A 27,399-nucleotide genomic window follows, 5' to 3' on the forward strand; every position below is an offset into this window, starting at 1 on the left:
AAAATGTTGTAGTTGGGCACCAGGTTTGCACACATCTCAGGAGGGATTTTGTCCCACTCCTCTTTGCAGATCTTCTCCAAGTCATTAAGGTTTCGAGGCTGACGTTTGGCAACTCGAACCTTCAGTTCCGTCCACAGATTTTTTATGGGATTAAGGTCTGGAGACTCTCTCTCTCTCTCTCTCTCTCATGTGAATTGTCCCCCATGGAAATCACTCTGCTTTAAGAGATAATTGGAGATCGGAGCATAAATCAACTGAGGTTATTTACCTTTGGATCATTGTGAAGCAGGGTGGAGCGGTGTGCAACAGATGCAGCTTGGGATGGTGCCGCTGTTCTCAGAGCTTTAATGGATCCTCAGTAATGCTGAGTGATCAGATATATGAGCTGATATTTCTTAACAATACAGAGGGCAGCTGTTGTAATGCTCTCCTTCCTCATTCATCAATGAGAGAGAGGAGGGATAGCCCTAAGTCTCTGGACAAATATGGGATTTTCCAACAGGCTTAGATGATGCTTGACATTTTAGTCTTTGAGCAGACCTTATCTTCAGCGATTTACAGTTAGTGCATTCATCTTAAGTCAGCAAGGTGAGACAACCACATATCACAGTCATAGTAAGTAAATTTTTCCTAAAGTGAGAGGTTATCAGCAAAGTCTGTGCTAGTAGGAAATTCAAATATTTTTTATAGTTTGACTTTTTTTCAGGGGGATGGGGGGCAGGGGGCATGACTGTATTGCAGATGATAAGAGTAGTCAGGGCCGGACTACCGCATTTGGGGCCTCGGGCACCAACCTTTTGGGGGAAAAACGGCTAACTTCCTGCATTTCAACACATTTTATGTTGATAAAAAGTGTGGTTTTATAATGCTATTCTACACATTTTGTCATGAGGCTAAGAGAAAATGTTGCAGTTTTAAAGCTAATTTCCTGCTATTCTACACATTTTGCCATGAGGCTGAGAAAGAATTTAGCCGTTTTAAAGCTAATTTCCTCCAGGGGGCCCACTGGAGGTTGGGGGCCCCGGGGCACATGCCCTGTGTGCCCGTTCGGTAATCCGGCCCTGAGAGTAGAAGCATGGTTAATGGATCCAGAATACTTGGGGAAGCTGCATCAGTGTCAGACTGATCAGTATTTCATTGGCTGTTTGGGACATTTTAATGGCCTCAGCATTCAAAGGTTGATAATGTGGCTATATTCTATCTCACACTGATCTGAGGCCAGTCTTTCTCTGTTAGACACACTCTATACCATGGTTAATTTGCTCACGGTTCATTTTAAGTTAATCCACTTTCCACAGTACTGTACCTTTATTAATAGATACAATAAAATAGATCTAGTTGCATTTAACAGATTTCTTCTTCTTCGGTAGCTGAAGTTATATGTGTGACCTCCCACTCCCAATGAAATAACTGCAAAATCACATAGTGAGTATAAAATATGTAACATTTCTCCCCATTGTATTGCAGCGGTCATATTGCGGACCCACGAGGGCCCAGGGGAGATGGGGAAGGCGGTGGTTATTGCAAAGGACGAGCAGGAGAAAATGAAGGAGCTCTTTAAGATTAACCAGTTCAATCTGATGGCCAGTGACATGATTGCTCTCAACAGGAGTCTGCCGGATGTGAGACTGGACGGGTGAGCTTGACCTTTTCCCAGACACACACTATATTGCACTACTGACCTCTTTACTCAGCACGGCACGCACCACCCACTCTAACAACCCTGTAACCTTCCACTACTACTTTTTTGTTGTTGTCATTTAGCAGACGCTCTTATCGAGAGCGACTTACAGTTAGTGAATGCATACATTTTCATACTACCTCTCAGAAGCTTTGATACCGCTGGGACCAAGTCACTATTATTCTAGTCATAAGCAAGTCACAAGGTCTGAGTCTCAAGTCGAGTCCCAAATAGAACGGGTTGAGTCTCGAGTCCATGTCGTGTATTTTAAGAGCTAGTCAAGACGAGTTGAGTCACACGTTTTTTCAAGTCAAGTCTCAAGATACGTTTAAAAAAAAATCTATACATGCAATGACTTCTTCAACTACAAATCTCTGTCAATTTTTTTAGGCTTACAGACAGCCCTTTTCATTATTTTGTCTACAACACATTTGATTATGTAATTGTAAAATAGGGACCTTGTAGTAGTTGTAAAGGAATTAAATCAGCAAAAGGCAAGGCAGGTTGACGTACTCAGTGTAGATTTATTTACAGGTCTTGTTGATCCAATGGTGAAAGCACCATACCATGCAAAATATATATATGAGTAGGTTTACCAAATATACACGGGCAATAGCCCAAAGGATATAGCGTCAGTAACAGGCTTAACCTGTCCTATCTGAATGGACACAGGTAGAGGGCAAGACTGCACAGCCTCCCCTTGAGAAACCAAATCAAATCTATCTAACAGGACCTCAAACAGGTACATATTAGCACTTGGCCCCTCCCAGGACAATACAATTACCCAATTAGCAATTACAACTAATAAACTGTTTCTACGATGTAAAAGGCATTTTCCACATCCATTGGTACATTCTTCTTAATCAGACTTAATGATTATTAATGATATTTCCTCACCATTAATACATGGAACAATAATTGATTCTTATCCAAAGCGTGTCGCGCAGGCCACATAGCCTATTTCAATACACACTGAGGGACACACGCGCAACCAAAATGTCAGAGCCATAGGACACATGCCGTGTTCAAAACAACTGGGAACTCGGAAATCTCAGACTTCCGACTTCGGTGTGTTCAAGACAACTGGGAACTCGGAACAAAACGAGCACCAACTGGGAAAAATAGTTTTGAATGGTCATCCAACTTGGAATTCCAAGTCGAAAGCTCAGACTTTCCGACCTGAAGATCACTGACATCATGATTTGACCTAGTTTTTTTTCAGAGTTCCCAGTTGTCTTGAAAGCACCAATAGACACACGGAACTCCAACATAACCCGTGAAATATGAACAAAGGAAACCATACATAAATTAAATAAACAGAACTTCTACCTCAACGTTCATGTGCACAATAAACATCGCACCAACTCAGTGGCCTTGTGGTTGGAAGGGTGTGAGTTCAGTCCCTGGCCGAGTCATACCAAAGACTGTAAAAATGGGACCTGATGCATATCTGCTTGCACTCAGGATTAAGGAGACATACTGAACAGAAATATAAATACAACAATTTCAAAGATTCTACTGAGTTACAGTTCATATAAGGAAATCAGTCAATTGAAATAAATTCATTAGGCCCTATTCTATGGATTTCACATGACTAGGAATACAGATATGCATGTGTTGGTCACAGATACCTTTAAAAATATGGGCATCACAATGGGCCTCAGGATCTCGTCACAGTATCTCTGTGCATTCAAATTGCTATTGATAAAATGCAACTGTGTTCGTTGTCCATAGCTTATGTCTGCCCATACCATAACCCCACCGCCACCATGTCACAACGTTGACATCAGCAAACCACTCGCCCACATGACGCCATACATGTGGTCTGCGGTTGTGAGGCCGGTTGGATGTACTGCTAAATTCTCTAAAACAACGTTGGAGGCGGCTTATGGTAGAAAAATAAACATTCAATTATCTGGCAACAGCTCTGGTGGATATTCTTGCAGTAATCATGCCAATTGCAAGCTCCCTCAAAACTTGAGACAACAGTGGCATTGTGTTGTGTGACAAAACTGCACATTTTAGTGTGGCCTTTTATTGTCCCCAGCACAAGGTGCACCTGTGTAATGTTCATGCTGTTTAATCAGCTTCTTAATATGCCACACCTGTCAGGTGAATGGATTATCTTGGCAAAGGAGAAATGCTCACTAACAGGGATCTAAACAACATTTGAGAGAAATACGATTTTTGTGTGTATGGAGAATTTCTGGGATCTTTTATTTCAGCTCATGAAACATGGGACCAACACTTTACATGTTGCGTTTACATTTTTGTTCAGTGTAGATTGGGGGTAAGGCCCTGCGATAGAGTAGCGTCCTGTCCACGGGGTGTACTTGTACATCAAGCCAAGGCTCATGCAAGGCTACTTACTTACTTCCCACTCATTGGGTAAGAAATTAAAATGTATTGTATGAAACAGAAATGTCTAAGTGTTGCAATAAACGGTACGGGGATGGAATGATGGAACGCTACCAATGATTGTAGGATTAGATGGAATATAGATTTACCACATATTCATTTAAACGTGTGAAGTAAACAGTTAATATTGTTGATCACCAAACAGTGTTTGGAGCTACATATTTATTTGTTATGGCAATCCTCTCTCCCTACAATTTGACATTTGCGCTGCACCTGATCCTATAGCTGTACAGCAAATCAACAATCTGATCACTAGCTCACCAGACCTGTGTTGATTGACAGTTTGCTGATACAATCAAAGGGCCGAGTGTGCGTTTCACTAGCCAATCTGTAGCACGTTTTTTTTGCAAGGGCGATGCTGCGGCTACTGCCTTTGGCTGCGTGGAGAGTAATCTATGGAGACTAGTCTGTTGCCGCGTTCACGTGCTAGTCGGAACTCTGAAATTTCCGACTTTGTAATTAGTTGAACGCGGCATGTGTATAACTACAACCAGTTAGCAAGTGGGACATTTCAGCGTTTCCTAGTTCGGACTAGTACGTGAACGAAGCATGTGCCACAAAGTGAGTGACAAAACTTTACAAAATCTGGCCAGATAATTTCGTCATCAGTTTCAAGTCAAAGTTGAGTCCTGAGTCTTGAGGCTCCAAGTCCAAGTCAAGTCTGAAGTTATTTTATTTTCTATCAAGTCTCAGGTCATCCAATTTGTGACTCGAGTCCAAGTCATGTGACTTGAGTCATCAACTCTGCCCACTTCACATGGCAACATGTTCCTGTTATCAAAGGGCTGACATTTTGGATCTACTTTCTGCCTTTTTCACTAGTTGTTGTTTTAGTCTAGAGACTTCAACTAAATTCAATGGAAACAGTTACATTCAAGGAAGCACATCTGACAGCACAATGTTGAGAATAACAGCATGGGGTTCCTTTTAATGTTAGGAGCAGCCGCAGGCGGAGTATTAACAGCAATAAGAGACTTAAGTAACTAAGATCCAACAGAACATTTTGATATAGTCCAGACTAAACCAATTTGTTAACTTTGATGAAAACCCCCTTTTAAGTTCTCGGACTGTAATTCAATGATGGCTGGTGAGGGGACGAGGGCCATAGTAATGGCTGGAATGGAATGAATGGAACAGCATCTAACTCATGGAAACCATGTGTTTGATGTTTTTCATACCGTGCCATTCATTACGTTCCAGTGATTATAATGAGCTCGTCCTCTGAATTTTAAGTGCCACCAGCCACCACTGCTCTAATTTAAGAATATTAGACTTATTCTTTAGCCGTGTTGGATCCATCACAATCTTCGGCCGTTTACATCACCCGTGACAGTCTGAATGGGAGAAGGGCTTTGTTTACTGTCATCCAAGACCTACTAGAGCTAGATAATGAAAACCCAAAGAGCAATTTGTGTGAAACATGACCCACATTCATCTTGAGGCAGTCATCTCTCCTGGAGACATCGCAGTGATTCATGTTTATGTATTCCTACAGAACATTACTTATCAACTGTTCTTGAGAAACTGCTCTGCACTGCAGTCCAAGGTCTCTCATGTTGGAGGAAAATAGGACCATTTTCTATACAACTATATAAATAATGAAGCAGAGAATAAAAACATATGCCAATGCTGTAAACATTGTCTATATTGTTTGTATATTGAATGTATATTGGTGCCTACTGCCTTGACACTCAATTGTATGACTGTCCCCCATGGGTTTTTACATTGGTTTAAAATTGAGTTAATAAAGGTATCACCAAAAGGAAAATGTTCAACACATGCATGCATTCCATTTGACACATCTACCAGGATTGTGCTAAGCATAATGCGTTTAGTCATATCTAATTACCAATTCCACGTAAATGAAATTTGAGTCCCATATTGAAGAATTTGTACAAAATGGAGAGCAAACAACAATAGATCTAAATTATGCAATGCTGCATAATTGTACTAATTGTATCTCTACATTTTCCTCAAACGACTTGGCAGTACCCCTTGGAACGTTATAAAAAAATAAGCTTGGCTTTGCAAAAATGTGAACTTTTGTGAGAGAGTGCTGTGTGGTGTAGTAGCCAGTAGTTGAGAGAAATAAGATGTTCGTTCAGTGGCTAGTTTCTAGCTACCCTGGTGCCCCCATTCTGTCAGTCTGTCCTGTCACCCCCATTCTGTCAGTCTGTCCTGTCACCCGTAGTGGGGCGAATGGGATAACCCTGCTCTCCGCTCCACCATATAGGGAATGGACTTGTCATTTATCTCACTTCAATCAAAGAGGTTGTTGCGGCTCTATCTGTTTGTAGTATTTTATTACTTATTTTTGAGGGCAAGTCAAACTCAAATGAACGTTTTGTTATGGTTGATGTCATTGACATTATTGTTGTTATTTACGTTTTTATTCTGATACTCATTATTTTTGTACTTTAATCTTCTTATTTTATTCTATTGAATATAAGTTTGTTGTCTGAAGTTCCCTATATGGTCCCTGGTCAAAAGTAGTGCACTATGGAAGGAATAGGGTACCATTTGGGACACAGCCTGTGTGGGTGGAGCAGCATGCAGATGAGCGCACCAGATAAAGTCTTGTCAATGTTGGCTTTGTTGTTCCAAGCGGTTTGTTTTGTTCCAGTGCTCTAATGAGAGAATGCTCAACCACGTATAGTAGGCTATACTGCATGTACAGAAATGTCACACAACTATGCTCAGTCTTGATAGAATTCCACTGTAGACAAGCGTCAGGAGTAGCAGCACATTTGATCTCCTAACCAGAGCTCTTGTTGTCTGTCCATCAGTTGCAAGACCAAGGTGTACACGGACGATCTCCCCAACACCAGTATAGTGATTGTGTTCCACAACGAGGCGTGGAGCACCCTGCTCCGCACTGTCCACAGTGTCATCAACCGCTCGCCACGCCACCTGCTGCAGGAGATCCTGCTGGTGGACGACGCCAGTGAGAGAGGTACTGTAGCTGGGTCCAGCCTAAACCTTTCGGATGGGACGTTAAAACGGGTGTCCTGACTCTCTGTGGTCACTAAAAGAGCCCATGGCACTTATCGTAAGAGTAGGGGTGTTAACCCTGGTGTCCTGGCTAAATTCCCAATCTGGCCCTCATACCATGGCCACCTAATCATCTCCAGCTTCCAATAGGCTCATTCATCCCCCCTCCTCTCCCCTGTAACTATTTCCCAGGTCATTGCTGTAAATGAGAATGTGTTCTCAGTCAACTTACCTGGTAAATAAGGGTTAAATAAGGGTTAAATAAATAAAATAAACCCATCAACTCACTAGCTTTACTGGGTTTAAAGGGGCAATCTGGGATTAGTTCATGCAGTTCCTAGTATTGGATGATAATATAACCAAATAATGAAGTTCTTCTGGAGTTTGAAGCATGTCCTCTCTGATGTGTCCTCTCCTCTTCTGTCAGACTTCTTGGGAAAGAAGCTGGAGAACTATGGTCGGACCCTGGAGGTTCCCGTGCGGGTCCTGCGGATGGAGCAGCGGACGGGGCTGATCCGGGCAAGGCTGAGAGGGGCTGCGGCCACACGGGGACAGGTCATCACCTTCCTGGATGCCCACTGTGAGTGCACCATGGGCTGGCTGGAGCCTCTGCTGGCCAGGATCAAAGAGGACCGGTAAGGAGCTCAGTGGAGCTCAGTTTCACTACCACCCCTCTCAATGTAAATAGAACAGGCGGCAATGGAGAGACATGGTGGTGCTGATGCTAGTAGCAAATCATCTCCGCTCTGTTCTGTTCTTGCTGCCTCAGTGGGATGCAATTTTCTGTATCATCTGAAAACTGATCTGATGTTAAAGGATATTTTGTTTTATGTCTGAAGTAAATCTCTATGTAAGCGACATGTTATAGAAGTGTCCAGACCCTTTTTTTTCCGATTTGGCTTGTTTTTGAGAACTTTATCAGCAATGTTATAATCCATTTTGGTCGAGTCGCGCTGTTTCCCCCACGCAGCTGTTCAGGCCCTATAGTACACAGACACAGACTGCGCAGCACAGCTGGTAGAAGAAGCGGCTCGTTCGGAATGACACAATTTCATGTGTACAACATCTAAAGACTTACATTGCTATACTGAGAGCGTTTCCATTTCTAAAAGGACATATTTGGGTGTTTCTGGAGCTTTTGTTCATGTATTTTGCATGCCCTGATACTGCACAACGAGCAATGAGGAAGTGACTGGGGTAAGTTGGGGTATGTTTCACAAAAGTAAGCCAAATCACAAAAAAAGTGTCTGGACCCTTCTACTGTATAACATAATAATAATATGCCATTTAGCAGACGCTTTTATCCAAAGCGACTTACAGTCATGCGTGCATAATTTTTTTTGTGTATGGGTGGTCCCGGGGATCGAACCCACTACCTTGGCGTTACAAGCACCGTGCTCTACCAGCTGAGCTACAGAGGACCACATCAAAAATCGACATTTGCTTCAGAAATAGGAAAATTCTCCTTAAATTGACCTTATAGCAGACAATGAAACACTGGTAATGAACATTTTAAAGGTACGCCTCTTGGCATTGGAGAGAAAATGTTGCAGTTTTCAAGCTTATTTTCTTCAATTCAACACATTTTGTCATGGGGCAGAGAGATGTTTTGTTGTTGCAGCTTTAAAGGTAATATCCTGCAATTCTACACATTTTCCCATGAAGCAGAGAGAAAACTTTGCGGTTTTAAAGCTTTTATGTAAAAAAAAAAGAAGTAGATTAATAATATTGCATCTTATTGTATTACACCCTCTGAACTTATTCCACAGATCCCTTGTTCAAAATTTGTTTAATCTGTTGTTGTTAGTAATATTCATTGAAATGTTTTTATGTAAACAAATAAAAATAAAAAAAGTTTAAAACATATATATATTTTGTAATCTGGCCGCAGACCCCCTGCAGTACCTTATATGGGTCTTGGTCAAAAGTAGTGCACTAGGAAATAGGGTGTTATTTGGGATGCAGTTTTAGGGTTACCTTCAGCCTTCAGATTTGCTGTAAAATCCATACATTGTCATTGTCATAATCTACATGGATATATTACATTTCCTTTGACTGTAAGTAGCTTCTCACTAATGCAATATGTTACCTCCGGTTGTTGTTATTAACCTAATGTATATGTTTATAATGAGAATGGACCAGCCGATGATTGACTAATATTGAAATAATCTCATAATGAAGCCAGGAATAATGCCACCGCTGTAGAAATGCGTGGTCAGCAGAAGAAATATCGGACCATTACCTTTGTAAATGATTTATTCATTTATTATTCATTTAGTGGATGAATTAATGCTATTGGCTCTGCCAGCCAAGCAGTTTAATATAATCAGATGTGGAATATTCTTAACGGAAATAACACAAAGTTTTGGGGTTTAAGGGAACAGAGTGAATACATTTTGGAGAGTGCATAAGAGTTCTACAATGGGCTTTCTTTCACTATTTCCTGTAAAACTGTCACGATCGTCGACTGAAGACACGGACCAAGGCGCAGCGTGATAAGCATACATTCTTTATTAGTGTACACAACACGAACCAAAACAACAAACAAACGATACGTGAAGTCCTAGGTTACAACACAAACCTCTACGGAACAAGATCCCACAACCTAACATGCCACAAGGCTGCCTAAGTATGGTCCCCAATCAGAGACAACGAGCTACAGCTGTCTCTGATTGGGAACCACCCTGGCCAACATAGATCTAAACGATCTAGAACCAAAAACAAAGAAAACTAAACATAGAAAATCCACACCCTGGCTCAACATTTAAGAGTCCCCAGAGCCAGGGCGTGACAGTACCCCCCCCCAAAGGCGCGGACTGCTACCGCGCCACACCAACACAACAGGGTAGGGGCCGGGTGGGCATTCCGCCTCGGAGGCGGATCCGGCTCCGGGCGTGACCACCACTCTCTCTCTACCCCCCCGTTGCGCCCCTGGTCTGGTCTGGCCCCGCTGTCCGGAGCTGGACTGAACACCGGTGGAGCGGATTGCTCTGGCTCCGGAGTGGAGCAGCTGACCAGTGCCGGACCAGGCACCGGTGGAACAGGCACGGGCCGTGCCGGACTGACGACGCGCACCACTGGCTTGGTGCGGGGAGCAGGAACGGGCCGGACCGGGCTGACGACGCGCACCACTGGCTTGGTGTGGGGAGCAGGAACGGGCCGGACCGGGCTGACGACGCGCACCACTGGCTTGGTGCAGGGAGCAGGAACGGGCCGGACCGGGCTAGCGACGCGCACCACTGGCTTGGTGCGGGGAGCTGGAACGGGCTGGACCGGGCTGACGACGCGCACCACTGGCTTGGTGCGGGGAGCAGGAACAGGCCGGACCGGGCTGGCGACGCGCACCACTGGCTTGGTGCGGGGAGCAGGAACAGGCCGGACCGGGCTGGCGACGCGCACCACAGGCTTGGTGCGGGGAGCAGGAACAGGCCGGGCCGGGCTGGCGACGCGCACCACAGGCTAGGTGCGGGGAGCAGGAACAGGCCGGACCGGGCTGGCGACGCCGCACCACAGGCTTGGTGCGGGGAGCAGGAACGGGCCGGACCGGTTGGCGACGCGCACCACAGGCTTGGTGCGGGGAGCAGGAACGGGCCGGACCGGGCTGGCGACGCGCACCACAGGCTTGGTGCGAGGGGCAGGAACAGGCCGGACCGGGCTGGCGACGCGCACCACTGGCTTGGTGCGAGGGGCAGGAACAGGCCGGACCGGGCTGGCGACGCACACCACAGGCTTGGTGCGAGGGGCAGGAACAGGCCAGACTGGGCTGGTGACACACACCACTTGCTTGGTGCGAGGAGCGGGACTGGGTTTCCTCATAAACCTCCGCTCCCTCTGCTGCCTAACCAGTTCCTCTCGCCGTGCCTCTACACTCTCCTTCTCCCTCGTGACCAATAGCCCCCGTAACCTGGTGGCCTCCTCTCCTAGTCCGCCGATTCGCCCTGTAGCTGCCTCCAGTAGCCCCGTCGTCCACGCCGTGTGCCCCCCCAAAAAATGTATTGGGGTTGCCTCTCGCGTGTCCGTCGTCGGCACGGTTGGCGCCGTTTCTCCTCTCCTGCCTGGGCATTTACTTTTGCCCATGGCCCTCTGCCCGCGAATATGTCCTCCCATGACCACCATTCGCCCACCTGAGCCATCGCCCTCTTCTCCTCCTGGGCACGCTGCTTGGTCCTCTGGTGGTGGGATCTTCTGTCACGCTCGTTGACTGAAGACACGGACCAAGGCGCAGCGTGATAAGCATACATTCTTTATTAGTGTACACAACACGAACCAAAACAACAAACAAACGATACGTGAAGTCTTAGGTTACAACACAAACCTCTACGGAACAAGATCCCACAACCTAACATGCCACATGGCTGCATAAGTATGGTCCCCAATCAGAGACAACGAGCTACAGCTGTCTCTGATTGGGAACCACCCTGGCCAACATAGATCTAAACGATCTAGAACCAAAAACAAAGAAAACTAAACATAGAAAATCCACACCCTGGCTCAACATTTAAGAGTCCCCAGAGCCAGGGCGTGACAAAAACGAACGCTTCTGATTTCTCCATGGTTGCATTATATTCCTCTCCATGGTTGTTTAGGAGATCTGTGGTGTGTCCTATAATTGATGTGATCAGCGACGAGACGTTTGAATACATGGCAGGCTCAGACATGACCTACGGAGGATTTAACTGGAAGCTGAATTTCCGTTGGTACCCCGTGCCTCAGAGAGAGATGGACAGGCGTAAAGGGGACAGGACACTCCCACTCAGGTACACACAAGATACATACCTTTATCTGTGCCTGTGTTGAAATTAGTTTATTTGTACTGAAATACTTTGTCTACGTCCCAAATGGCACCCTATTCACTTAAGTGCACTACTTTTGTAAAAGTAGTGGATTATAAAGGGAATAGGGTACCATTTGGGATGCATACTTTGTTATCACAGTGCAGTACTGTCAAGCCAGGGGCTGGTGAGTCAGAGTCAGCAAGGAGAGGACAGTAACATTAAAGAACAGTTTATTTAAAAGACAGTCTCATAAGACAAAACAAATGTTAGCTCTAGCGTTGTCATTTCAGATGAGAATGGGTTGTTTGAAGTGCTGGAAGCTGCAGAGCTGACATCATTGATGTGGATTTCTTTAGAAGCCTTTTCCTCTGATAGCCATCAAAGCTGCAGTTTTCATTTGGACATAGAAATAGATTGCATTTCTGTCTTTATTTGTTTTAGTTTTATTATTTGATACAGCAGTTGTATTTGTAGTTTCATGTTGTAACTAGTTTCATTTTCAAATACGAAAATACTAAAGAAGGATTTAATGGAGCTGGTGCTGCAAAGTCCTCCATCAATCATATTATATTGGACAGAGCAACAACATGGTATTATGATGGTGTCACTCAATGCTTCATAAATCTGATAACTATTATCATAAAATAATATGATTATATCCAAGACCTAGCTGTGTCTGTTTGCTTTTCTTTAGCGGAATGAAAACGGCAGAGAGTGGCTCAAACAACGAGAGTCATTTTGCACTGAGACTGTCAGTTCTATGGCATCCATGTCTTTTAAATGGGACAGTCTAGGTCAGGCTTTTTTGTGTGAAAGAGTAGTTTCCAAAGTGCCTATTCGTTTGATGAAAAAATAAAAACAATTGTGCAGCTAGGTGATTAATCATGCCTTGCTAATCAAAGCATAGTTCCTCCCCCCAGAAATTGAGCAATATTACTGTATGCCATAGATATTATTATATATTTGCGAGCTGACATGTTTTTCACTGTAAGATACGTGTCTCTTGTAAGATGTGTTTCTTTATCCATACTCATTATTGTTTTCCTGCAGAACCCCTACTATGGCTGGAGGGCTGTTCTCTATTGACCGGACATATTTTGAAGAAATAGGAACATACGATCCAGGGATGGACATTTGGGGCGGAGAGAACTTGGAGATGTCTTTCAGGGTGAGTGATTGAGAATAGAGGGCTAAGCTCTGCTTGGTTATTATGACAATGATAGTGGCATGTGTGTGTGTGCGTGCGTGCATGCATGCATGTTTGTTTGTGTGTGCATGTTGTCAATGTGTGTGTGTGTGATCTCTTGCTGTTGTGTGTGCAGATCTGGCAGTGTGGCGGCTCGCTGGAGATTATTACTTGTTCCCATGTGGGTCACGTGTTCCGGAAGGCCACCCCTTACAGCTTCCCTGGGGGCACGGGGCAAGTCATCAACAAGAACAACAGGCGATTGGCCGAGGTGTGGATGGACGGCTTCAAAGACTTCTTCTATATCATATCACCAGGTACGCTACCACGCTTCCATTTCCTTTTTAATCTGTTGTCTCTCAGCGGGTGGGAATACATATGGACTGGACTGGGAATGCAGACCTGGGTTCAAATACTATTTGAAATCATTTCAAATACTTAAGCTGAGTTTGATGGAGACCCATTTGCGACCAAGCTTTAACTTCCTGACTGATGTCTTGAGATGTTGCTTCAATATATCCACATAATTTCCCTTCCTCATGATGCCATCTATTTTGTGAAGTGCACCAGTCCCTCCTGCAGCAAAGCACCCCCACAGCATGATGCTGCCACCCCCGTGCTTCACGGTTGGGATGGTGTTCTTCAGCTTGCAAGCAACCCCCTTTTTCCTCCAAACATAACGATGGTCATTATGGCCAAACAGTTCTATTTTTGTTTCATCAGACCAGAGGACATTTCTCCAAAAAGTACGATCTTTGTCCCCATGTGCAGTTGCAAACCGTAGTCTGGCTTTTTTATTCCAGAGCGGTATGACGGCTGCGTGGTCCCATGGTGTTTATACTTGCGTACTATTTTTTGTACAGATGAACGTGTTACCTTCAGGCATTTGGAAATTGCTCCCAAGGATGAACCAGACTTGTGGAGGTCTACAATTTTTGGCTGATTTCTTTTGATTTTCCCATGATGTCAAGCAAAGAGGCACTGAGTTTGAAGGTAGGCCTTGAAATACATCCACAGGTACACCTCCAATTGACTCAAATGATGTCAATTAGCCTATCAGAAGCTTCTAAAGCCATGGCATCATTTTCTGGAATTTTCCAAGCTGTTTAAAGGCACAGTCAACTTAGTGTATGTAAACTTCTGACCCACTGGAATTGTGATACAGTGAATTATAAGTGAAATAATCTGTCCTCCTGTAGCTCAATTGGTAGAGCATGGCGCTTGCAACGCCAGGATTGTGGGTTCGATTCCAACAGGGGGCCAGTATGAAAAATGTATGCACTCACTAACTGTAAGTCGCTCTGGATAAGAGCGCCTGCTAAATGACTAAAAATGTAAATGTAAACAATTGTTGGAAAAATTACTTGTGTCATGCACAAAGTAGATGTCCTAACCGACTTGCCAAAACTATAGTTTGTTAACAAGAAATTTGTGGAGTTGTTGAAAAACGAGTTTTAATGACTCCAACCTAAGTGTATGTAAACTTCCGACTTCAACTGTATGTCTGTCCTAACAGTTTCACTCCTCCTGACTGATTGGCCCTGGGATGCCCCCGTCAGCCGTGCCTCTTTTGGAGACTGTTCCCCCCTGCTCTACCTGGTTGATCCTGCCATATTCTTGTCCCAAATATGAAGCCATGAAAGTCTTAGTGCACATGGTCATTACAGTGAAACTGTGAATGGCTCATTAAATCAGTTATGGTTTCATTGATCGCTCCAATGTTACTTGGATAACTGTGGCAATTCTAGTGCCAAAATATGCCAACAAGTCCTGACCTTTGGGGACACGTACACTACCGGTCAAAAGTTTTAGAACACCTACTCATTCAAGGGTTTTTCTTTATTTTTACTATTTTCTACATTGTAGAATAATAGTGAAGACATCAAAGCTATGAAATAACACATATGGAATCACGTAGTAACCAAAAAAGTGATAAACAAATCAGAATATATTTTATTTTCTTCAAATAGTGTCACGAGCTGATGTGGATGTGGTGTTGGAGTCAGGCGCAGGACACAGAAGCTTAGTCAAACCGACTTTACTTGTCAAACACGACAATACAAAATAACGGGCCTCAAAACAACGGAGGCGAGCGATTACGCATACAGTGCGTCAATACACTAAATACAAGAGAGCCATAACAAATCACCAACGGACAGGCGGACAACAACACACAACTGCAAACAAAACCAAAGGAAACTTATAGGTGACATAATCAATACATAAAACGAAACAGGTGCACCAACAGACAAAACCAAACAAACATAGAGAACATCAAGCGGTAGTAGCTAGTAGTCTGGGGACGACGAATGCCGAAGCCTGCCCGAACAAGGAGGAGGAGCAGTCTCGGCGGAATTCGTGACAGTACCCCCCCCTTGACGCGCGGCTCCAGCCGTGCGCTGACCCCGGCCTCGGGGACGGCCAGGAGGACGTGAAGCAGGGCGCGTAGGATGACTCCGGTGGAACTCAGTCAGGAGGGATGGATCTAAAATGTCCCTCCTAGGCACCCAGCACCGTTCCTCCGGACCGTACCCCTCCCACTCCAAGAGATATTGTAGACCCCCCATCCGACGTCTCGAATCCACGATGGACCGAACTGAGTACGCCGGAGCCCCCTCGATGTCCAGTGGGGGCGGAGGGGTCTCTCTTATCTCACTGTCCTGGAGTGGACCAGCTACCACCGGCCTGAGGAGAGACACATGGAACGAGAGGTTAATGTGATAGTCATTAGGCAGTTGCAACTTGTAACAAACCTCGTTCAATCTCCTCAGGACTTTAAATGGCCCCACAAACCGCCGGCCAAGCTTCCGGCAGGGCAGGCGAAGGGGCAGGTTTCGAGTCGAGAGCCAGACTCGATCTCCGGGTGCGTAAACTGGACCCTCACTGCGGTGGAGATCGGCGCTCACCTTCTGCCTGCGGATGGCCCGCTGCAGATGTACATGTGCAGCGTTCCACGTCTCCTCCGAGCGCCGAAACCACTCATCCACCGCAGGAGCCTCGATCTGGCTCTGATGCCATGGTGCCAGAACCGGCTGATACCCTAACACACACTGGAAAGGGGTCAGGTTAGTAGAGTGGCGAAGAGAGTTCTGAGCCATCTCTGCCCAGGGGATATACCCCGACCACTCCTCCTGCCGGCCCTGGCAATAGGATCTCAGAAACCTACCCACATCCTGGTTCACTCTCTCCACCTGCCCATTACTCTCAGGGTGGAACCCCGAGGTAAGGCTAACCGAGACCCCCAAGCGTTCCATGAACGCCCTCCAGACTCTAGAGGTGAATTGGGGACCCCGATCAGACACTATATCCTCGGGAACCCCGTAGTGCCGGAAGACGTGGGTAAACAAGGCCTCAGCAGTCTGTAGGGCAGTAGGGAGACCCGGCATTGGGATGAGACGACAGGCCTTAGAGAACCGATCCACAACGACCAGAATAGTGGTATTCCCCTGAGAGGGGGGAAGGTCCGTAACAAAGTCCACCGAGAGGTGAGACCACGGCCGTTGTGGAACGGGCAGGGGTTGTAACTTCCCCCTGGGCAGGTGTCAAGGCGCCTTACACTGAGCGCACACCGAGCAGGAGGAGACATAAACCCTCACGTCCCTAGCCAATGTTGGCCACCAGTACTTAACACTAAGGCAGTGCACTGTCCGGCCAATACCTGGATGTCCAGAGGAGGGTGACGTATGAGCCCAATAAATAAGACGATCACGGACCTCGAGCAGCACGTACGTCCGACCCACTGGACACTCTGGGGGAGTAGGGTCGGTGCGTAACGCCCGCTCAATTTCCGCATCGACCTCCCATACCACCGGTGCCACCAGACAAGACTCCGGCAGTATGGGAGTGGGCTCAATGGACCTCTCCTCTGTGTCATACCGCCGGGACAGGGCGTCTGCCTTACCGTTCTGGGACCCTGGGATGTAAGTGATCTTAAAAACGAACCGGGTCAGAAACATGTTCCACCTAGCCTGACGAGGGTTCAATCTCCTAGCTGCCCGGATGTACTCCAGGTTACGATGGTCAGTCAGAATGAGAAAAGGGTGTTGAGCCCCCTCAAGCCAATGCCTCCACACCTTGAGGGCCTGAACCACGGCTAACAGCTCCCTGTCCCCTACGTCATAATTACGTACTGCCGGGCTGAGCTTTTTAGAATAAAAAGTGCAGGGACGGAGCTTAGGAGGCGTGCCGGAGCGTTGCGACAGTACTGCCCCAATACCGGCCTCTGACGCGTCCACCTCTACCTGGAACGCTAAAGCGGGGTCTGGGTGCGCCAGCACCGGAGCCGAAGTGAACAGGTCCTTCAGTCTACCAAACGCCCTGTCCGCCTCAGCCGACCACTGCAAACGCACCGGGCCACCCTTCAGCAGGGAAGTAATGGGAGCTGCTACCTGTCCAAAACCCCGGATAAACCTCCGGTAGTAATTGGCAAAACCCAAAAACTGCTGCACCTCTTTAACAGTGGTTGGGGTTTGCCAGTTACGCACGGCTGACACACGGTCAATCTCCATCTTCACCCCTGACGCGGACAACCGATGACCCAAGAAGGAGATAGACTCCTGGAAAAACAGACATTTCTCTGCCTTGACATAAAAGTCATGCTCCAACAGCCTACCCAACACTCGGCGCACCAGGGCTACATGCTCGGCTTGTGTAGAAGTGTACACTAGGATGTCGTCAATGTACACTACCACACACTGCCCAGGAAGATCTCGTCCACAAATGATTGGAAGACTGAAGGAGCATTCATTAACCCGTATGGCATGACGAGATACTCATAATGACCTGAAGTGGTACTAAATGCCGTCTTCCATTCATCTCCCTCCCTAATGCGCACCAAGTTATAGGCGCTCCTGAGATCCAGTTTTGTGAAGAAACGCGCTCCGCGTAATGATTCAGTCATACTCGCAATCAGAGGAAGAGGGTAACTATATTTGACAGTGATCTGATTGAGACTACGGTAATTAATACACGGGCGCAACCCTCCATCCTTCTTCTTCACAAAAAAGAAACTCGAGGACGCAGGGGAAGTGGAGGACCGTATGTATCCTTGTCTCAGGGACTCAGCTATGTATGTCTCCATAGCCGCCGTCTCCTCTTGAGACAGAGGATACACATGGCTCCGCGGGAGTGCCGCACCTGTCTGGAGGGTTATCGCGCAATCTCCCTGTCTATGAGGTGGCAATCGCGTCGCCCTCGTCTTGCTGAACACGAGTGCCAAATCCTCATACTCGGGGGGAATGTGCATTGCGGGCACTTGGTTCGGACTCTCCACCGTGGTCGCCCCAACGGAAACACCTAAACATCGCCCAACACACTGGTCAGACCATTTTTTGAGAGCCCACGAAATGGTGGGGTCATGGGTGATTAACCAAGGAAGCCCCAGCACCACGGGATACGCTGGAGAGTCAATCAGGTACAACTGAATGATCTCCTCATGACCCCCCTGCGTCTTCATCTTTAGTGGCGCTGTGACCTCCCTAATCAACCCAGATCCCAACGGGCGGCTATCTAGGGCATGGACAGGGAAGGGTGCATCAACCTGGCAGGAGGGGAAATCCCTAACTTAGTGCAAAATTTCAGATCAATAAAATTCCCAGCTGTGCCTGAATCGACTAGCGCCTTATGCTGGGAATGAGATGCAACCTGAGGAAATACCACAGGTATACACAAGTGAACAACAGAGAGCTCTGGGTGAGTGGGGCGCCTACTCACCTGAAATGGCTCCCCAGTGCGCGACCTGTTGCCCCGACTCCCTGGAGACCCTCCCCAGCACCTAGCCGCGGTGTGTCCTCCACGGCCACAGTTGGTGCAGGGGACGGCCCCCCTCGGGTTCTCTCTCCTCCTCTCTCTAGCGCCAGCACCCCCGAGCTCCATAGGGCTCGGCTCGGAGGTGCTGGGGGATGGAATGGACGGCCCCAACTCGGGACGTCCGCGGGTGGCCAGCAGGGTATCCAGACGGATGGACATGTCCACCAGCTGGTCGAAGGACAGATTGGTGTCCCTGCAGGCCAGCTCTCGACGAACGTCCTCACGCAGGCTACACCGATAGTGGTCGATGAGGGCCCTCTCATTCCACCCCGCATCCGCCGCTAGAGTCCGGAAGTCCAGGTCGAACTCCTGTGCGCTCCTCTTCCCCTGTCGGAGGTGGAACAGACGCTCCCCCGCCGCTTTACCCTCAGGAGGGTGATCGAAAACTGCCCTGAAGCGGCGGGAGAACTCCGCGTAGCTGATGGTGGCGGCGTCTATTCCCCTCCATTCGGCGTTGGCCCACTCCAACGCCTTGCCGGAGAGACAGGAGATGAGGGCGGAAACGCTCTCGTATCCCGAGGGCGCCGGGTGGATGGTGGCCAGGTAGAGTTCCACCTGGAGGAGGAACCCCTGACACCCGGCTGCGGTGCCATCATACGCCCTCGGGAGCGAGAGCCGAATCCCACTGGACTCCGGAGCTGGTATGGGGGCTGGCCGATGGTGGTGGTAATGTCGGAGGAGGTGTGGGCACGCCTCCCCTTTCCCATCGGCGCAGGGTGTTCATCACCTCCTGCATGGCGGAGCCGAGTTGCTGGATCCTGGCGTCCTGGCAGCTGACCCGATCCTCCAGCGACTCGGTCGCCGCCGCTGCTCCTGCTGACTCCATAGTAGGGTGTGTTGTTCTGTCACGAGCTGATCTGGATGTGGTGTTGGAGTCAGGCGCAGGACACAGAAGCTTAGTCAAACCGACTTTACTTGTCAAACACGACAATACAAAATAACGGGCCTCAAAACAACGGAGGCGAGCGATTACGCATACAGTGCGTCAATACACTAAATACAAGAGAGCCATAACAAATCACCAACGGACAGGCGGACAACAACACACAACTGCAAACAAAACCAAAGGAAACTTATAGGTGACATAATCAATACATAAAACGAAACAGGTGCACCAACAGACAAAACCAAACAAACATAGAGAACATCAAGCGGTAGTAGCTAGTACTCCGGGGACGACGAACGCCGAAGCCTGCCCGAACAAGGAGGAGGAGCAGTCTCGGCGGAATTCGTGACAAATAGCCACCCTTTGCCTTGATGACAGCTTTGCACACTCTTGGCATTCCCTCAACCAGCTTCATGAGGTAGTCACCTGGAATGCATTTAAATTAACAGGTGTGCCTTCTGAAAAGTTAATTTGTGGAATTTCTTTCCTTCTTAATGCGTTTGAGCCAATCAGTTTTGTTGTGACAAGTATACAGAAGATAGCCCTATTTGGTAAAAGACCAAGTCCATATTATGGCAAGAACAGCTCAAATAAGCAAAGAGAAACAACAGTCCATCATTACTTTAACACATGAAGGTCAGTCAATCCGGAACATTTCAAGAACTTTGAAAGTTTCTTCAAGTGCAGTCGCAAAAAGAATCAAGCGCAATGATGAAACTGGCTCTCATGAGGACCGCCACAGGAATGGAAGACCCAGAGTTACCTCTGCTGCAGAGGATACGTTCATTAGAGTTACCAGCCTCAGAAATTGCAACCCAAATAAATGCTTCACAGAGTTCAAGTAACAGACACATCTCAACATCAACTGTTCAGAGTTGACTGTGTGAATCAGGCCTTCATGGTCAAATTGCTGCAAAGAAACCACTACTAAAGGACACCAATAAGAAGAAGAGACTTGCTTGGGCCAAAAAACACGAGCAATGGACATTAGACTGGTGGAAATGTGTCCTTTGGTCTGGAGTCCAAATTTGAGATATTTGGTTCCAACCGCTGTGTCTTTGTGAGACGTGGTGTGGGTGAACGGATGATCTCTGCATGTGTATTTCCCACCGTAAAGCACGGAGGAGGAGGTGTTATGGTGTGGGTGTGCTTTGCTGGTGACACTGTCTGTGATTTATTTAGAATTCAAGGCACACTTAACCAGCATGGCTACCACAGCGTTCTGCAGCGTTACGCCATCCCATCCGGTTTGGGCTTATATCATTTGTTTTTCAACAGGACAATGACCCAACACACCTCCAGGCTGTGTAAGGGCTGTTTTACCAAGAAGGAGAGTGATGGAGTGCTGCATCAGATGACCTGGCCTCCACAATCCCCCAACCTCAACCAAATTGAGATGGTTTGGGATGTGTCAGACCGCAGAGTGAAGGAAAAGTAGCCAACAAGTGCTCAGCATTCCTTCAAGACTGTTGGAAAAGCATTCCAGGTGAAACTGGTTGAGAGAATGCCAAGAGTGTGCAAAGCTGTCATCAAGGCAAAGGATGTCTATTTGAAGAATCTCAGATATAAAATATATTTTGATTTGTTTAGCACTTTTTTGGTTACTACATGATTCCGTATTTGATATTTCATAGTTTTGATTTCTTCACTATTATTCTACAATGTAGAAAATAGTAAAAATAAAGAAAAACCCTTGAATGAGTAGGTGTTCTAAAACTTTTGACCGGTAGTGTACATTTGTCAGACCCAAAACCCATACAGGTGCTCAGACTGCTTTTGGTGACCCTTTGTGGCACTGGTGTCTCATTCGAATGTCTGCCCTATCAACTTTCGATGGTAGTTTCTGTGCCTACCATGGTGACCACGGGTAATGGAGAATCTGGGTTTGATTCCCGGAGAGGGAGTCTGAGAAACGGCTACCACATACAAGGAAGGTAGCAGGCACGCAAATTATCCACTTCCGATTCGGGGAGGTAGTGATGAAAAATAATAATACAGGAGAGTCCCTGTAATTGAAATGAGTACACTTTAAATCCTTTAATGAGGATCCGTTGCTGATGTTTAGAACTGACGTTTAGATGCATTTTTACAGTGTTCAGAAACTTCTGAAAGTGTAATTAATTATGTTTTAACAGTAAAATTTGACAACCTGTTGTGTATTGTCCATCGGCGTGACATAATGTCCTATGTGGTGATGCCAATAAATGAAAGGAAAGAAAGTTTTACAAATTGTTAAGCAAGAGGCAGGTAACATTATAATAATACACAAGTAACATAATTGCTTTTTATGTAGGTTTAGTGAAATGACTTCGATCTTACGGAAAATGTTATAGCGAGACACTTACTTATCATCATTATACAGTTGAAGTCGGAAGTTTACATACACTTAGTTTGGAGTCATTAAAACTAGTTTTTCAACCACTCCACAAATTTCTTGTTAACAAACTATAGTTTTGGCAAGTCGTTTAGGACATCTACTTTGTGCATGACACAAGTAATTTTTCCAACAATTGTTTACAGACAGATTATTTCACTTACAATTCAGAACTTTACATACACTAAGTTGACTGTGCCTTTAAACAGCTTGGAAAATTCCAGAAAATGATGTCATGGCTTTAGAAGCTTCTGATAGGCTAATTGACATCATTTGAGTCAACTGGAGGTGTACCTGTGGATGTATTTCAAGGCCTACCTTCAAACTCAGTGCCTCTTTGCTTGACATCATGGGAAAATCTAAAGAAATCAGCCAAGACCTCAGAAAAAAATTTGTAGACCTCCACAAGTCTGGTTCATCCTTGGGAGCAATTTCCAAACGCCTGAAGGTAACACGTTCATCTGTACAAACAATAGTACGCAAGTATAAACACCATGGGACCACGCAGCCGTCATACCGCTCTGGAAGGAGACGCGTTCTGTCTCCTAGAGATGAACGTACTTTGGTGCGAATAGTGCAAATCAGTCCCAGAACAACAGCAAAGGACCTTGTGAAGATGCTGGAGGAAACAGGTACAAAAGTATCTATATCCACAGTAAAACGAGTCCTATATCGACATAACCTGAAAGGCCGCTCAGCAAGGAAGAAGCCACTGCTCCAAAACCGCCATAAAAAAGCCAGACTACGGTTTGCAACTGCACATGGGGACAAAGATCGTACTTTTTGGAGAAATGTCCTCTGGTCTGATTAAACAAAAATAGAACTGTTTGGCCATAATAACCATCGTTATGTTTGGAGGAAAAAGGGGGTTGCTTGCAAGCCGAAGAACACCATCCCAACCGTGAAGCACGGGGGTGGCAGCATCATGCTGTGGGGGTGCTTTGCTGCAGGAGGGACTGGTGCACTTCACAAAATAGATGGCATCATGAGGAAGGGAAATTATGTGGATATATTGAAGCAACATCTCAAGACATCAGTCAGGAAGTTAAAGCTTGGTCGCAAATGGGTCTTCCAAATGGACAATGACCCCAAGCATACTTCCAAAATTGTGGTAAAATGGCTCAAGGACAACAGAGTCAAGGTATTGGAGTGGCCATCACAAAGCCCTGACCTCAATCCTATAGAAAATTTGTGGGCAGAACTGAAAAAGCATGTGCGAGCAAGGAGGCCTACAAACCTGACTCAGTTACACCAGCTCTGTCAGTAGGAATGGGCCAAGATTCAGCCAACTTATTGTGGGAAGCTTGTGGAAGGCTCCCTGAAATGTTTGACCCAAGTTAAACAATTGAAAGGCAATGCTACCAAATACTAATTGAGTGTATGTAAACTTCTGACACACTGGGAATGTGATGAAAGAAATGGAAGATGAAATAAATCATTCTCTCTGCTATTATTCTGACATTTCACATTCTTAAAATAAAGTGGTGATCCTAACTGACCCTAAGACAGGGAATTTTTACTAGGATTAAATGTCAGGAATTGTGAAAAGTTGAGTTTAAATGTATTTGGCTAAAGTATATATAAACTTCCGACTTCAACTGTACAAGGAAAGTATGTGTTTTTCATTTGAAATGCAAGAATATGATTACTGATTTATAGACAGAAGTAACTAAATAATGAGTAAACATAATTGTATTGTTTATTTTGGAATCATTAAACCTTTAAATGAACATGAATTGTAATGTCACACCAGAGGACAAATTCAAGGCACTAATACATGAAATGGTTCATTAGATTGGATATAAACTCAAAATTGAAAGTGGCATTTAACATTTTGAGTTGTTTAGACATAGTTTATTGTAACTATGTTTTTTTACTTTAATTTTAAAGGAAATTATACCCACATATATATGTGGATTCTGAAAATAGACTGTTTTTGTCGTTTTGCATTCACCACATGACTGTTATTCCCCTGCTTACATACATAGAATACATAATATTTGCCTATATTGGCTAGTGTAGCCTCCTATGCCAATACTATGCATGCAAGGCACCATAAGACCTATCATTATGTCTTATAGGAATATCCTCCAGATTTTTCATTCCACAGTCATTTCCTCATTACTGTATGTTCTTCAGGCTAGGGTAATTTCTCCTCTGTACTGTACTGTATGCCATGAGCTCTGTAACTAGATTATATGGAACAAATTGGTTTGAAAGGGAAGCAACCTGTACTGTATCTTGCTATATTTTACTCTACTCTGGCTCACGTTGCTTCTCCTCATGGTCTCACTGAGTCTCATGTCTTCACTCTACTGTTCTTTGCATTCGTATTCCATTGAGTTTTGATGCTGCTCTTGACGTGCCAAACAATGCATTAGCCTATGTTCAACTGCATTCCGCCACACTCTCTCTGATTTTTTATTCATTGGAAAGCGCTGTACTAAGTATCTTTCAAGATGTTCGACTGGTGCTTTTCTGAACTTGTGTTCACATATTTATGCGAGACGTTGTTTATGACACGGGTTGGAGATGTCATGGGAGGCTCGAACAATGCTGTCACCACAGCCTAGCGAAGCAATACGATTGGCAAGAGATTGGCAGCTCAGTATCCATCTGGCCGCCTGAGCCAAGTAATGTGATTAAACTTAAGCAGTGCCTCGGCGATATCTAGTTCTACAGCCAGGATCCTCAAAAAGTTCTACAGCTGCACTATCGAGAGCATCTTGACTGGCTGCATCAGCGCTTGGTATGGCAAATGCACCACCCTCGACTGCAAAGTGCTATAGATGGTGGTGCGGACAGCCCAGTACATCACTGGGGCCGAGCTCCCTGCCATCCAGGACCTCTATATTAGGCGGTGTCAGAGGAAGGAGAAATTGCCAAATTCTCCAGCCTCCCAAGCCACAGACTGTTCACTCTGCTACCATCCAGCAAACAGTACTGGAGCATCGGCTCTCAGACAAACAGGCTCCGAGACAGCTTCTACCCACAAGCCATAAGACCTCTAAATAGCCATAAGACTGCTAAATAGTTTAATTAAATGGTTACCTGAACTATCTGCACTGACCCTATCTTGCACTGACTCTATGCACACTCACAAGACTATACACTGAGTGTACAAAACATTAGGAACACCTGCTCTTTCAATGACAGACTGACCAGGTGAATCCAGGTGAAAGCTATGATCCCTTATTGATGTCACTTGTTAAATCCACTTCAGTCAGTGTAGATGAAGGGTAGGAGACATATTAAAGAAGGATTTTTAAGCCTTCAGACAATTGAGACATGGATTGTGTATGTGTGCCATTCAGAGGGTGAATGGGCAAGACAAAATATTTAAGTGCCTTTGAACGGGGTATGGTAGTAGGTGCCAGGCGCACCAGTTTGAGTGTGTCAAGAACTGCAATGCTGCTGGGTTTTTCACGCTCAACAGTTTCCCGTGTGTATCAACAATGGTCCACCACCCAAAGGACATCCAGCCAACTTGACACAACAGTGGGAAGCATTGGAGTCAACATGGGCCAGCATCTCTGTGGAACGCTTGACGCCTTTTAGAGTCCATGCCCCGACGCAAAAGGGGGGGTACATCTCAATAGTCGGAAGGTGTTCTTAATGTTTTGTACCCTCAATGTATATACACACTATATACACACTCACTCACTCACACTACACTGACACTCTCACACAAACCCACACACATTAATATTATTTATTATTTAATATACACTACATATGAACTCACACACACACACATAACACATACACTTTTACACTCATTATATACTGCTGATAATCCGTTATTTATTTTACTCTTATTATTATCTATCCGGATGCCTAGTCACTTTACCCTGCCTTTATGTACATATCTACCTCAAATACCTCATACCCCTGCACATTGATCTGGTACTGGTACTCCCTGTATATAGCTCCATTCTTGTGTATTTTATTCCTCTTGTGTTACTATTTTTATTTGAATTATTATTTTTAAACTCTGCATCGTTGGGAATGGCTCGTGGGCAAGCAAGTCTACACCTGTTGTAATCAGCGCATGTGACAATAAAATTTAATTTAATTTGTTAAGTGTTTTGCATGGAAGGCAAGGCGCCCTTTCCAGGTTTCCAGAATGCTCTTCAGTCTGTCTTCTGAGGAATAGAGGGAGGCCCAGTACCCTAAGTCATTCCTGGAAAAGCATGCTCGCAGTATCCTCTGAAGGCTGTTGCCAGCCAGGCAGGCAGCAGAGAGAGAGAGACAGTGCTGGGGCTGTGATAGATGAGCCTCCCTGTCTAGTGTAGCCCGGTCGGCATTGAGTGTCTGCCCCTCCAGGATATTACAGAGGATGATCAGGTCAGGGCTGCTCCACTGTTAGGGTGCATTCCAAATGGCGCCCTATTCCCTATATCAGGGTTGGGCAAACTTTTTAGCTTCCACATCAGGATTTTGAAATTCAACCAAAGGCAGCTCAGATAAAAAATGTGTCTGATTTGTTTGTCAAAATGAATTTGCGGGCCAGAAAAAAGTTATTTGATAATATACAGTGAGGGAAAAAAGTATTTGATCCCCTGCTGATTTTGTACGTTTGCCCACTGACAAAGAAATGATCAGTCTATAATTTTAATGGTAGGTTTATTTGAACAGTTAGAGACAGAATAACAACAACAAAATCCAGAAAAACGCATGTCAAAAATGTTATAAAATGATTTGCATTTTAATGAGGGAAATAAGTATTTGACCCCCTCTCAATCAGAAAGATTTCTGGCTCCCAGGTGTCTTTTATACAAGTAACGAGCTGAGATTAGGAGCACACTCTTAAAGGGAGTGCTCCTAATCTCAGTTTGTTACCTGTATAAAAGACACCTGTCCACAGAAGCAATCAATCAATCAGATTCCAAACTCTCCACCATGGCCAAGGCCAAAGAGCTCTCCAAGGATGTCAGGGACAAGATTGTAGACCTACACAAGGCTGGAATGGGCTACAAGACCATCGCCAAGCAGCTTGGTGAGAAGGTGACAACAGTTGGTGTGATTATTCACAAATGGAAGAAACACAAAAGACCTGTCAATTTCCCTCGGCCTGGGGCTCCATGCAAGAACTCACCTCGTGGAGTTGCAATGAACATGAGAACGGTGAGGAATCAGCCCAGAACTACACGGGAGGTTCTAGTCAATGATCTCAAGGCAGCTGGGACCATAGTCACCAAGAAAACAATTGGTAACACACTACGCCGTGAAGGACTGAAATCCTGCAGCGCCCGCAAGGTCCCCCTGCTCAAGAAAGCA

The 27,399-nt window shown here is 45.7% G+C and overlaps 1 protein-coding gene across 2 annotated transcripts in view; it reads left to right on the top strand.

Annotated features, from left to right (window-relative positions):
- LOC121551715 (polypeptide N-acetylgalactosaminyltransferase 13) overlaps positions 1–27,399 on the top strand; it is a 113,891-nt gene that overhangs the window by 50,430 nt on the left and 36,062 nt on the right. For both annotated transcript variants that reach the window (XM_041864464.2, XM_041864456.1), the window contains exons 3-8: positions 1,468–1,636; positions 6,886–7,052; positions 7,518–7,725; positions 11,677–11,847; positions 12,916–13,033; positions 13,188–13,368. In XM_041864464.2, coding sequence (XP_041720398.1) covers positions 1,468–1,636; positions 6,886–7,052; positions 7,518–7,725; positions 11,677–11,847; positions 12,916–13,033; positions 13,188–13,368 — 1,014 coding nt within the window. The remainder of the gene's footprint in view (positions 1–1,467; positions 1,637–6,885; positions 7,053–7,517; positions 7,726–11,676; positions 11,848–12,915; positions 13,034–13,187; positions 13,369–27,399) is intronic.

The sequence above is a fragment of the Coregonus clupeaformis genome, chromosome 4, assembly GCF_020615455.1.
Source record: "Coregonus clupeaformis isolate EN_2021a chromosome 4, ASM2061545v1, whole genome shotgun sequence".
NCBI lineage: Eukaryota > Metazoa > Chordata > Actinopteri > Salmoniformes > Salmonidae > Coregonus > Coregonus clupeaformis.